The 12385-nt window shown below is 48.8% G+C and overlaps 6 protein-coding genes across 6 annotated transcripts; 3 read left to right on the forward strand and 3 right to left on the reverse strand.

Moving 5' to 3' along the window:
• Positions 1-76: 76 nt before the first annotated feature.
• CI109_105836 (uncharacterized protein) lies at positions 77-1422 on the reverse strand (the record flags this gene model as incomplete). The annotated part of the gene is made up of 2 exons (XM_032006857.1): positions 77-1105; positions 1372-1422. 2 exons carry the CDS (start codon positions 1420-1422, stop codon positions 77-79), a joined length of 1080 nt encoding a protein of 359 aa, XP_031858909.1.
• A 680-nt stretch (positions 1423-2102) lies between these two features.
• Positions 2103-3383, reverse strand: CI109_105837 (uncharacterized protein; the record flags this gene model as incomplete). The annotated part of the gene is made up of 9 exons (XM_032006856.1): positions 2103-2152; positions 2207-2249; positions 2312-2458; positions 2532-2628; positions 2683-2822; positions 2922-2995; positions 3064-3145; positions 3224-3255; positions 3335-3383. 9 exons carry the CDS (start codon positions 3381-3383, stop codon positions 2103-2105), a joined length of 714 nt encoding a protein of 237 aa, XP_031858908.1.
• Positions 3384-3843: 460 nt separating this feature from the next.
• Positions 3844-6273, forward strand: CI109_105838 (uncharacterized protein; the record flags this gene model as incomplete). Its single annotated transcript, XM_065967732.1, has 11 exons — positions 3844-4052; positions 4159-4240; positions 4310-4430; positions 4509-4606; positions 4710-5006; positions 5082-5309; positions 5402-5527; positions 5612-5658; positions 5725-5777; positions 5845-5867; positions 5956-6273. 11 exons carry the CDS (start codon positions 3844-3846, stop codon positions 6271-6273), a joined length of 1602 nt encoding a protein of 533 aa, XP_065823804.1.
• Positions 6274-6666: 393 nt separating this feature from the next.
• Positions 6667-8073, reverse strand: CI109_105839 (uncharacterized protein; the record flags this gene model as incomplete). Its single annotated transcript, XM_065967733.1, has 5 exons — positions 6667-7141; positions 7237-7382; positions 7530-7594; positions 7652-7891; positions 7968-8073. The coding sequence occupies 5 exons, from the start codon at positions 8071-8073 to the stop codon at positions 6667-6669; spliced, it is 1032 nt and encodes a 343-aa protein (XP_065823805.1).
• Positions 8074-9001: 928 nt separating this feature from the next.
• Positions 9002-10469, forward strand: CI109_105840 (uncharacterized protein; the record flags this gene model as incomplete). The annotated part of the gene is made up of 7 exons (XM_032006853.2): positions 9002-9211; positions 9353-9627; positions 9709-9826; positions 9898-9976; positions 10063-10128; positions 10189-10275; positions 10339-10469. 7 exons carry the CDS (start codon positions 9002-9004, stop codon positions 10467-10469), a joined length of 966 nt encoding a protein of 321 aa, XP_031858905.2.
• Positions 10470-10885: 416 nt separating this feature from the next.
• Positions 10886-12381, forward strand: CI109_105841 (uncharacterized protein; the record flags this gene model as incomplete). The annotated part of the gene is made up of 6 exons (XM_032006852.1): positions 10886-11150; positions 11327-11383; positions 11448-11557; positions 11674-11932; positions 12044-12108; positions 12208-12381. The coding sequence occupies 6 exons, from the start codon at positions 10886-10888 to the stop codon at positions 12379-12381; spliced, it is 930 nt and encodes a 309-aa protein (XP_031858904.1).
• Between the last annotated feature and the right edge of the window lie 4 nt (positions 12382-12385).

Raw genomic sequence — 12385 nt, forward strand, 5'->3', positions numbered from 1 at the left:
GAATATGTAAAAGGGATGCGGTTTCGAAAACAAATACAGAATGAAGGAACAAAAGATAAACCCGCGAAAGCAGTGATTATACGAAAAGGGCCATGAGACCGGCGGTGAAGGTGACACCGACCAAAGCGGTCATACCGGCGATGCCGGACTGGCCGATGAAGATGCTCTCGGCGCCGGAAGAAGAGTTACCTGAGGCGTAAGAGCCAACTTCGGACATGATAGCGTTGATGAAAGCGGGACCACAAGTACCGTTGATGGCGGACCAGAGGGCGGACTGACCACCGAGAATAGGAGATTGCTTAAGACCAAGAGCGTAAGGGACTTGAGTCTCCCACTGGACGTATGCGACCAAGACTTCTCGGGTACAGGGTGTGCAGAGAGCCTTGGAGTTCATGGTAGGTTGGAGGAAGAGGAAGGGAAGGTTGGTGTTCTTGTAGGTGGTGGCGTTGGGAGCAACGATAGTAGCCAAGTTGACGGACTGAGCCTCGGCACGTCGAGCGAGAACAGTGTCAACGACTCGCTTCCTGAGAGAAGAGGCGGTCGAGCTGATCTCGATGTACAAGTTTTGAGCAGCGAGCTGAACGGGGGACAGGACGTTTGCGGTGGAGGCAAAGTTGACGAAGAGAGTGTTGTTTCCAGCAGCGGTGGAGTTGGCAGCGGCAGTCGAGTTTGATGCACCGGCAGAGTTGGATGCAGCTTCGGCCGCGACGATACCGTTGATGCAGTACTCCTGGTTGGAGGAGTCGATAGAGCAGACGGCGTTCTTCAAGGGGTTGACGACGTAAAGGATGTCGTACAGTTCCCTGACCTGGGAGTTGTAGCCGCTAGCAGAGGTCAACTCGGGGTAACATTGGGAGTAGAAGTTGGCGAGCCATCCTCGAATAGTGGAGTCGGAGCAACCAGCGTTAGTCTTGCAGATAGAGGCAAGAGTGTAGTTGACGTCGTCCTCAGTGAGGTTGACAGCGGCGGTGGGGGAGAAGGAAGCGGTCGCGTTGATAAGAGGGGTGACACACGACGAAAGAGCGGAGTCCGAGTTGAGGGACGCAAGGAAGGTGGAACAGGTGGAGGTGATGTTGGAAGGAATGAGAACAGTAGTGCTGTTGACCTGAAAGAAGAGACGAGTGATGTCAGCATGATTATTCCGAATGATCATGACGACTCTGCGCTGCATCCTTCCCAACCCTTCTTCAAATAATAGCCACCACTATGTCAAAAGGGTCACGTAGGACAACAGTCGACCGTCACCCATTGTCCAAAGCGTGCTTCGTGAATAACTCGTCGCCAAGCCTTCCACGAAAGTCATCACTCCGATTAATTCCCCTTCCAAAACCCTCCATACACAACTCTTGACATGTCACACCCAATACTCACCGCTGCTTGACTGAGACCGGCCAAAGCAAGACCGAGGATAGCGTACTTCATGATGCTGGGGATGGGTGATTGGATGTTAAAAAGAGTAAAAGTCCGAGTCGGTTCTCGTCGCTAGGCGGGATGGCGTTCAGTTGAGGGGTTGATGTTTTGTTGATGTTTTGAGCTGCGCAGGATATGAGTGTCCTGGTTGATAGTTCTCAGCGAGTGTCGTTATATCGAAAGAGTGTGTTAAAGTATAGTGATTATCGAGGTTGTCGATGTTGAATGTCGAGATGAGTAGAAAGTAATGTTGATGCTTAGCAAGGATGGAAAAGGAATGAAAGGATGGACACAGAGAGAGAGAGAGTAAAACGGGGGTGCTCGTGCATCACGCTTTGATTGTTTGAACAGTGAGAGAAGGGAGCCGGATGTTTTTGGTTTTCAGTGTGGCACTTTTTCTCTTTTGCTGCTCTCCCCCAGCTCTCACCCAGCCCTTGAGCCTTTGAGTCTCGGCCTGAGACTGAACTTGACCCTGAAATACAAATATTGTGGAATCTGAGACACAACAACATGCCTTTGTGGCAAAAAACAAAGTTACACAAAATCACAGCGCGTACCCCAAAATCCACGTGGCCAATCCCGTCCCATCAATGCAGCTTGTTATGCTTTCCATTGGAGGGGAACCAGAGTGCGATATATGTGACAGCAGGATGGTTACGGCAATGCATATATGCTGGCGGGCTACTTAATAACTATCGACGCTGTAAAGCATCCTCGGTGTACCAGTTGAGCCCAATGAGTGCTAAAATAGACGGTCATCAGCAGGAATTTCGTTTCTCCGCTTTTAACAACTCACAAGGCTCTTGCAAAGACATGTGTTGGTAACCCAACACAGCGAGCTATAATTTCACCGTGATTAGTATACGCCACCGCCAACATCGTGTATGACAACATCACTTACACCACCAGGATCAGCAGCGATATGATATCCAGTCTTCAAGGGAAGGTCGCACCACCTTGCAATGAAGCATCGTGAGAAGTGACCGTGTGAGAAGATGATGACGTCCGAGTAATCAATCTCCTCTGGTGACGCAGCGGTTTTCTCAGCCTGTCCAAGAAAGAAACCGACAATAAGCTACGAGTCCAAGGCCGAAGTGGCGCGCTTTGGACTCTCCACTTACCTTCTCATGGATCGCCCGGACCTTCGCAATGACCCTATCGACCCTATCACTCATCTGTTGAGGGGTCTCACCAGGCGTGTTTTCACCAGGTGGACATCTATCTAAGAGCGTCAACATGCCGCAATGATCATTTGAGTGGACGGTTTCTCACCCGTCGTCCCAGATACTCCAATTTGGGTTGTCCTTCTTGATCTCCTTCGATAACAAGCCCTCGTACGCTCCGTAGTCCCATTCAGCAACTTCAGGTTCAGTCTGGAACTTGCAGTTTGTAGGTTTGTTGTCGCCAAACAGCTATCAATGGTAAACATCAGCTTGGGCCGAAAATGTTTTTGACAAAGGAAGACGTAAGGCGGTACGCATCAGACGAAAGTTGACGAAGAGAAGACGTACCAGTTCGGCGGTCCGTTGAGCTCGTTGCCGAGGAGAGATCAGGATATGACGAAGATGCTCGGGGTTGATGAGCTCTGCAAAGAGTGATAATATTGCTTAGTTAGGTATTTACCCATATGAGATCGGTAAACCCAACACTCACTGCCATGACCGATGACTCGAGGTCCCATGTCTCTAACCATCTGTTCGCCGTTCTCAGTAAGGGGGATATCGCTCACACCGGTCTGTTGGCGCAACCGAAGAGGTCAGTCATCATGGATAACGACAGGGTTCACATCCCAGGGAGGCCACGTTACACTTACATGTCTACCGTTCAACGACCATTCCGTCTCACCTATTCGACATAAGTAGTTGGTTCACGTCAGTGACTACTCTTTAATTCTCCAGCTACCTCCTGCTCGTGTGTCACATACCATGACGGATGAGATACACTCTCGGCATTCGTCGTTGACCCTTGACCATTATGATTGTTGTTACGATGGACTGTTGACTGTTGTAATGAAGTATGAAGGGCAAGTTGAATGAAAGGAGCAGCAAACTACGTGAACATTTATTCGGTGCGAGCAATTGTCCGGTCCGTTCGTTCGTGGTAGAGTACGTCATTCCTCAAATAGCAAGCTGTTTAGGACGGGGTAAGAAATAAAGACCTGATCGGTCTCTTCTTCACGCGACACGAAGATAACATTTCGTTAAATTGTCGGATCTCACCGAAAAGACGTGCTTGTGTGCAATCAATCGGTGTTGACCGGTTTGCTACATGTTAGGTCGTAAGGGCAAAAAGTCGAACGGTGTACTGTACACAGACTAGTCAAGCGAGATGGGAAGATGGATATCTTTCATGATTGGAATCAATCTTAAACGTAGAGAACAAGATCTGCGCTAATAGCAATAAGCCAAGAAGGAGGTCCAAGTCACGCGCAAAATGTCGTCAACAACAACGACAGCGACGGCAGAACAGCAATCTCTATTACCCAAATCGGTTTCTTCTTCATCTTCGTCTACCACTGCTATCTCAGATGCGAACTACGGAGCGACGGAAGCGCAACAATCACCTATACAAAAGGTAGAGAAAGGACTGCATCACAAGAAATTTAGAGAGATATGGGTATTGTTCTTGGGTTTAGCCTCGGCGTGAGTGTTTTCGTCTACACGTAGCACAGCGAGATGGAGGGGAGAGGATTTTACACGACAGACGTAGACGTGCTTGACTGACATTTACCTGTCGACACGACAACAGGGTTTTCTGCTCAGCTCTAGGCGCTACGATCGTTGCGAACCTTACTATTGAGATCGGATCATATTTCCATGCCGGTGCACTGGTACGTGATCGTTACATCACTTTGCAAGTTACTATGTGGCTGATAACCCAACTTCGGTTATCTACTTAGTCATCATGGCTTGGAACTGGTTTTTTGGTAGGCATGACAGCCATGACACCATTGTACGGTCGTCTTGCCCAAGTCTTGGGTAGGAAGGGGGTCATGTTACTTGCTCTAGCCTTATTCCTGAGTAAGTCCGTTGGTCTGCAGCAAATGGCGTCACACATGCCCTTAGTCCATCTGCTGACAGAATACACTTTGTCCTCAGCCGGTACTGTGTTGTGTGCGATCGCGCCCAGTATGAGCTTCATGATTGCTGCCAGAGTCATCGCTGGAGCTGGAAGTGGTGGACTGTTGACTGTAGCTGTGAGTGGGATCTCATTCCGCATGATCATACGGGCAAGACGGGTAGTGCTATCGCTCCATACCGAACACACCACACAGTATTAATCGGGTTTTCTTCCGCTAGGCGATCATCATCTCCGATCTCGTCTCAATTGCAGATCGTGGTCTCTATCAAGGCGGTATCAACGTCCTCTTTGGCGCTGGCTCAGCTTCAGGAGCAGTGTTCGGAGGATACATCTCCGATCGATTCGGTTGGCGAGCGGCATTCTGGATTCAAGTCCCCGTCATTCTGTTCACTATCGGAATGGTGATTTGGAAAGTTAATGTGGAGAGGGAAGAAGGTGAAGATACGGGTGGGCAAACTGCTTGGGATAAGTTGAAAGCGATCGATTGGTCGGGCAGTGTAGCGCTAGTGGTCGGGGCGAGTATTGGTATTACATTATCTCATCATGACGACTGAAGAACTAACAATTGTGTTTATCTTTGATCCCCTTAGATCTCCTCCTTCTCTACCTTCTCGTCCCTTCTCACTTCATCGCATTATCCTTTCAAACATCCGCTACCTCTCTCGTTGTTCATCCTTTCTATCGTCTCCGTGCCAGTCTTCATCATCATCGAGAAGCGCGCCAATCATCCGATCTTGCCACTATCACTCTTGACCCGCACTCAGCCAAGCATTGTATTGCTGGGTTTCGTGTTGACCACCGCTACGAACTTCTCAAGAGTGAGTGCAAGGAAGTTCTCTACCGCTACTAATAGAATTGAGAGAGAGCTAATCAAATTGTTTCTTTCATCCATTCATTGGTCCAATTGCAGCTTTACATGCAGCCGGTGTATCTTCACGTTACTCGAGGTCTCAACGGTTCCCAGACGGGCTTATTGCTCATCCCCAGTTCTGTCGTCGGCGCAGCATCTTCTCTTTACGCTGGATGGCATATGCGAGTAAGTGGCCATGCCTTGTTATCAGACACGTACCCAATATGGAACCGACGTTAAATCTGATCATGTGTAAATTTCTTTTTGTAGCACTACAAGGAATACAAATGGTTCCAAGTTGTCGCTTCTCTCATTCCGTGGTTGCAAGCATTGTCGATCATGACAGGATGGGAACCCGAGACATCCCTACACTGATTATGGAGTGAGATGGCTCTGGGCGCGACTGGTGGCGGTGCGACCATCACGACTTTGTTAAGTGGGTAACAGCCTTCTATGTTTCATTTGGCGTGAGGATGATCTGACGTTGATACTACCATTTTCAGCTTCGTTGATCGCTTGTGTCGAGGTGAGTTCCCATTACGTATCATTTAAATCACGGTAAGGTTCGTCGGTGTCCGAGCTGACCATCTACACCCCTTGACGTTGAAACGTAGCCCTCCGAACTCTCAATCGCCATCTCGGCATGTTATCTCTACCGATCATTCGGTCAAGTTCTCGGCGTGGCCATCTCAGCGTCGATCCAACAATCCCTTTTACTCAAATCACTCTCGGCTCGATTCCCCACTGATCCGACATTAGTCCAGAAATTGATACAGGAACCAAGTCAGATCATACCCCTTTTGAAGGAAGCGGATGCTTGGCAAGCTAGGTTAGGGTATTTGGATAGTATTAGAGGGGTGTTTGCGTTTGTGGTTGCAGGCGGGGCGTTGTTGAGTGTTCTGTGTTTCTTCATCAGAGGGAAGAGGCTTTGAGGCGACGACGACGTGGACTGGTAGAGGACCAACGGAAGTGGCGGAGCGGAGATGCAGTAGCTGATTAGAGATTTACGCCGACGTACTTGATGTAACTAGAAGCATAGAATGTTTGCTTGGATAGATGCAAGCTTGGTAGGACGCCATAGAACGGGATATCTTTCGTTGATTTCGCAGAGAAAATGTCGTGCCGTGCGTGTAGGTGTCGCTTTCCATGCGCCATCGCTTGATATTGTGGCTATGCTGCACTTGTTTCGTATCATCGCTCATATTGATTCTACCTGACTTGGACTACGCTTCATCTTTAACCAAATCAGACGTAATCACTGTCCATAATTCATTTCTCATACCCACCATCTACCGCTTCTTGACTTATTTTCAGATGACACGTATCTACCTCTTCTCGAAGAGATACTTTGCCACGCCCCAAGTATCTCCTCCGTCCAAAGCGAAAAACTCCGCACAAGCAATGAAGAACACTCTAAACCTATAAAACGTCTTTGTCCCTTCTTCTTCCCCCATACCTTCGATCAACCTCTTCAATCCTTCCTTCTTGTTGTTATCCTGATTGACCAACCAACTTTCTAGAGTCTTGGAATAATTGGTCCCATTGACCCATTTAGAATGGAGGAGCAAAACGTCTTTTTGGAAATAGTTGAATAGGTCGAAAGAGGGCATAGTACCTCCCGAGAAGAAAGTTTGGGCCATCCATCCGTCATCTGATTCGAAATGGTAGGGTTGGGTACGATGGGCGAAAATGTGGATGTAGAGCAGACCTTGGGGTGCAAGCCATGTAGAGACTTTTTGAAAGAGACGAGAATAGGCTTTCATGTGTTCAAACATCTCGATAGAGAGGATGTGCGTGAACCTGACACCGTATGAAGTTAAATCAGCACGTCTCCTCATAGTTGGCCGGTTCGATAGGGTTGATACCACTATTCGTCGCGAGACGACCACACTCACTGGCCCTTCTCCTCAAAGTCGTAGATGTTCACATCACCGGTGATCACCTCGACGTTGACGAAGCCCTTGTCTTTAGCAACCGAGTCGATGTATTCCTTCTGGGTACGCGAGTTGGAAAGCATCTTGATCTTGGCGAGGGGGTAGTGCTGCGGGGTCAAGGCATACACAGAGTCAGTTCCAGATTTGTGACATATCAGATCAGTTCAGGTCAGAATGCCAGGGTAGCGTCCACGAAGCAGTAACGTGTGTAGAGGGCTTATGTCACCGAGGTGATGAAAAAGCGCCGCACCCACCTCTGCAAGGAACAAACCCAAACTACCCCATCCACAGCCCAAATCCAAAATCCTCAATCCTTCACCTTCCTTCCCCACGACCCCACCATCTTCTTCCCTGCCTACACCTCTCAAACCCCTACCCAACCTCGCTTCAACACAATAACTCTCCAACATCTTATCTTCTGCCTCGGCAAGTGTTTTCACTCCATCTTCCCATAAACAAGAAGAGTACTTCATTCGAGGTCCGAGACATAGACTGTGGAAAGAGGTGGGGACTTCGTAATGCTGTTCGTTGGCTTCGGATTGGTTGATTGCGATAGGGAGGTTTGACAGTTCTTGGATGAAAGCCATCTTTGCAGCGTGGTTCGCAGCGAAACTTCCTACATCGCACCAAGTGTTAGAGAATCGAGCTAATCTTAGGGAAGAGAATGAATGCTTGTCGACTCGACGACGTACCATGATCGATCTCCCTCAATCGTTTCCTACACAACTGACGAATGACAGGTCGAAGTGCCGCATCAGGGATATACCCCTTGTCAATAGCAGAGTAAGCGTATTCCATTGTGTATGACTATACTATATGAAGGTGGGTAGAGGTTTAATAGTATAGAAGAGAAGTAAACGTGATAAGGATGTACGGTAACGTGGATGAGAGTGAATTGCTGTAAATGTCACACACACCCTCCGATTATGACACAATCATGCCAGTTACGCAGTGTCCGATGATCGCTATCGCCAGGCACGATCGAAGCCTAACAACCCTCGGCATCCCGGTCGGGCCCACGCGTAGACACCCAAGTTGGTATCAGAATGTACACACAAAGCATATGTGCGGTGGTTCGGACACAGGTAGGTACCATCAGACTGTACGGCGACTCTGAACGACTGCATAGCGGGCTAGTTGCAGGAGAGAATAGATCTAACCAAGAAAGCAGACATGAAGAGGAGCGAAATGCGTTAAAATATACAGGTAGTGCACTTACTAGTCGCTACTTGGTACACAAAGAACTTGCAACGTTGTGCTCGAGGAGGAGCTGCCATTCATCAAGACGCTCAATGCTCTGTCGTAGAGATATCAACTCCAAGGTGTTTATGTGATACATCATACAGGGCTTCCAACAGGCGAGAGCACATTAATTTGTTGGGCTGAAAAGGAATAGAATGGAGAACATCTTTGCGTCGTATGACTCGTTCCATAGAACTTGTTGATCAATCGCGTTCCACAGTATAGTGTCCTCGAGCTACGTTGGCACACGAGCACCACGGCTCAACATGATAGTCTTGCCAATGTACAGTCCTATTCTCTATCGCTCACATCTTCTAGCCTGGTGCCAGCCAGCTTAGCTATTACGTATCCTTCTCCAAATCAGACTTCGGAGTTCATACCCATCTCCGCTGATATTTCGGCCAAGCTTAGCTCTTGCAAGTCGTCCACCAAGATGCAAGCATTACATTCATCTCTCCTTTGTGCATTATCATATCCGATCGCAATGCCTGTACGAGACAACGACGCTTGCTCGCCAACGAGACGCAAGACGCCACACAACTCGACGCAAATCGTTACAGAAACATCTGGCGCAACAACCATGTCCGGCACTGATACCGACATTGAGATGCCTGAATCTTCGACATCTGGGATGTCAAGAAGACAACATCTCGCAGAGACCTTTGAATCGTATCGAGCCGAGCTTGATTCGGATGTACGTATAACTTCTCTCTCCTCATTATTCTATTCACACAGTGTCCAGCGCTCTTCATCAGCCCAAATGTTTCACAAACTCGCTGTCTACTCCTTGTGCGGCAATGACGACTAACCACTTTCTCTCTTCCCCCATCTCTAGAATGAACGCCGAGAAAAACTCATCATCTTATCCCGATCTATCACACAACTGTCCAAGAAGCTCATATTCCACTTACATCGAGGCGCGACCTCGCTCGGTCCAGCTAAAGAGAAGACGTTACAAGAAGGGAGGAAGAAGGAGCGGGAGATATGGGTCAATTTTGGGAAAGTCAGAGATGAGTTGAGGGTCGGCAGAGTTGGCGCTGGCGCTGGCGATGGAGATGAGAAGGATGAGAGAGCTGGGAGGGAAGCGTTCTGGAGATGGAATAGGCAGGTGTGAGTGTGTTCGAGGTCACTTGAGGAGCTTTGGTAGGGTCCGGTGTTAACGCAGTGGAAACTGATAATGCGTCGTTCTAGGTCGCCTGGGTTAGAAGAGTATATCGAGGGATTATCTTTCTTGTGGTATTTGGAGCATGGAACACTCATCCCTCTGGAAGAAGTACAACGAACACTGTCAGATGAGTCAGGAGAACCTGTAAGTCTGGTCCTTTTTACTAACATTGTGTCAGCGAGCTAATACAGTCGACCGATTCTTGACTACACCAGCTCGTCGTCGTCACTCCCGAAGACTACATCTTAGGCATGTCAGATTTGACCGGAGAACTCATGAGATACGCTACGAACGGTGAGTACTATGCGCCCATTCCCGTGAACGCCCGGCCCTTCATCCAATTTAAACAATTTGCTAACGTGACTTTCGCACTCCTGTAGCGCTCAGCACAGGAGATCACGAGACGCCACTTGCCGTCTGTGAATTTGTACGAACTGTCAAAGCTCGTAAGTGACACAATGCTTGCTCCTCCGGCAGACAGATCAGCTGATTGTTGTCACTCGCAGATTTCGACGGTATCTCACCTCAGATGTTATATAAGCTGTCAAAGAAGCAAGAAGAGACGCAAAGATCGCTCGAGAAGATTGAGAAGGGTGAGTTGCGGACTGAAAGTTGCGACGATAGAGAGGTATGCAGGGGACTGATCCAGTCGACAGTCTGTTATGCTCTTCGACTTCGATTGATCGAATTTGCAGATCGACCCGAGATATTAGCACAGATGGCAAAGCGAGCATTGGAAGATGCGGCAGATAAAGACAGTGGTGGCGGCGGCAGAGGGGAAGAGTGAGATGTGAAGTGGGATCCTTAGTATGTACGTGCGAAGCGAGACAATGGAGAAAGAGAGTTGGTAAGAAGAGGAAGTCATGTTCACACTCATTCGCAAATCAAAGTAAAGTAAAGCATCTCACTAGCACGACTGAGATTACAAAACAAATTTCATGCATACATCGATCACATACATCTCGATGCGATCTGTTCGACTTATGTACATGTACTGCACGGAGGCTACCTTGGTCGAACGCCACGTTGTGATCGCCACTTTTGGTACAGAGTGTTTCAGTTACCCAACTCAGCGCGTAAAGGTAAAGCAAGCGTAGAGCGTGTCATCGCCTATGCACCCACCCATCTATCCATATCTCACCGACCTCTTTTACTCTCAACACTTCGAAGGGTGTTGATATTTGATCATTACTTAGATACACGATGCCAGTCATCGATTCTATCAAAGCAGCTTTCTCTTCGTCCGAGTCCAAACATCCCGAACACTCCACCAGCACTACCACACCTACCACAGCGACAGCTCCAACTCATATCCAACCGACTGGAGCTGCTCCTCATACCCCTGTCAGTCCTAACGATATGACCAACTCCGCCGCCACTACTGCCGACGCTCCGACGTGGTCCGACAAACCAGTGTTTGATAATGAGAAGATTACGGTCATTTTCGTACTTGGTGGACCTGGTGCTGGTGAGTTTTCGCTTTTCTACACACGTGAGGCGATGTGATAGGAGGGAGAAGGGGAGGGGAGGGGAGAGAAGAGCGCGGACATGAGAGTGACCATCAATATCACAAGGGATGGCAGTGTATTGTGACTGAGAGTGAGGGCAGTCAGTGGCTGATCTGAGTCGCTCTTGTGTGATCAGGAAAGGGTACCCAATGTGATCGTCTCGTCAAAGATTATGGCTTCAAGCATCTCTCAGGTGAGTCGATTCTCCACCCCTTCATATGATTCCAGCTGACGTCTGCTGCTTCGACGTGACACAGCTGGTGATCTTCTTCGAGCTGAGCAGACTCGATCTGGATCGACTTACGGTGCTATGATCAAGGAGTATATTACCGAGGGGAAAATCGTCCCTATGGAGGTCACCATCAAGGTGAGTTGATCTTACGCCAACTCCAAGTTCGGCTGGGTGGTTTCAATGGAGCTGACTGATTTGCTCTTATCTCTCTCTGAATCCTTCTTGCTGGTGCTCTTCGTCCATCTACGTAGCTCCTCGAAAATGCTATGCGGGACACACTTGCCTCTCCACCTTCTGCACCAGGTTGGGAATCGTCGCATGGTCGATTCCTCATCGACGGTTTCCCTCGAAAGATGGACCAAGCGCTCAAGTTTGATCAAGCGGTCTGTCAATCGTCTTTCGTCTTGTTCTTCGCAACTACGGAAGCTGTCATGTTGGAGCGATTGTTGGAGAGAGGTAAGACTAGTGGGAGGGATGACGATAACAGGGAGAGTATAACAAAGAGGTTCCGTGAGTTGAAATGTTACTGGTGCTGTGCTGTTCAGAGGGCGAAGGAAGGGCGGATGTACAAGGATAGACTTGACTCTAATAGGGCTTACATACTGACAAGTGAACACATAGGCACATTCATCGAAACCTCCATGCCCGTTGTCGATTACTACCGTCAGCGGGGTAACGTCGTCGAGGTGAGCACACCGCTTCAAACTCGTAGCTCGGACAACACACGAGAACACAGATACCCCTGAAGATTGGAGAGAAGCTGATCATGTTGTCTATTCTCGCAGATCGACTCTTCTCCTCCCGTCGACGTGGTCTACGACAAAGTCAGAGTGGAAGTTGACCAACGACTTGGTCTGCTTTCAAGCTCCACCTCGAACCGATCTACCAACCCCGCGGGTGTACACAGCACCTCTGCCGGTGCTCCTGTGCTTGAGAAGCCTATTGGTCTTTCCGCTTGATCAC

The sequence above is a fragment of the Kwoniella shandongensis genome, chromosome 10, assembly GCF_008629635.2.
Source record: "Kwoniella shandongensis chromosome 10, complete sequence".
Lineage (NCBI taxonomy): Eukaryota > Fungi > Basidiomycota > Tremellomycetes > Tremellales > Cryptococcaceae > Kwoniella > Kwoniella shandongensis.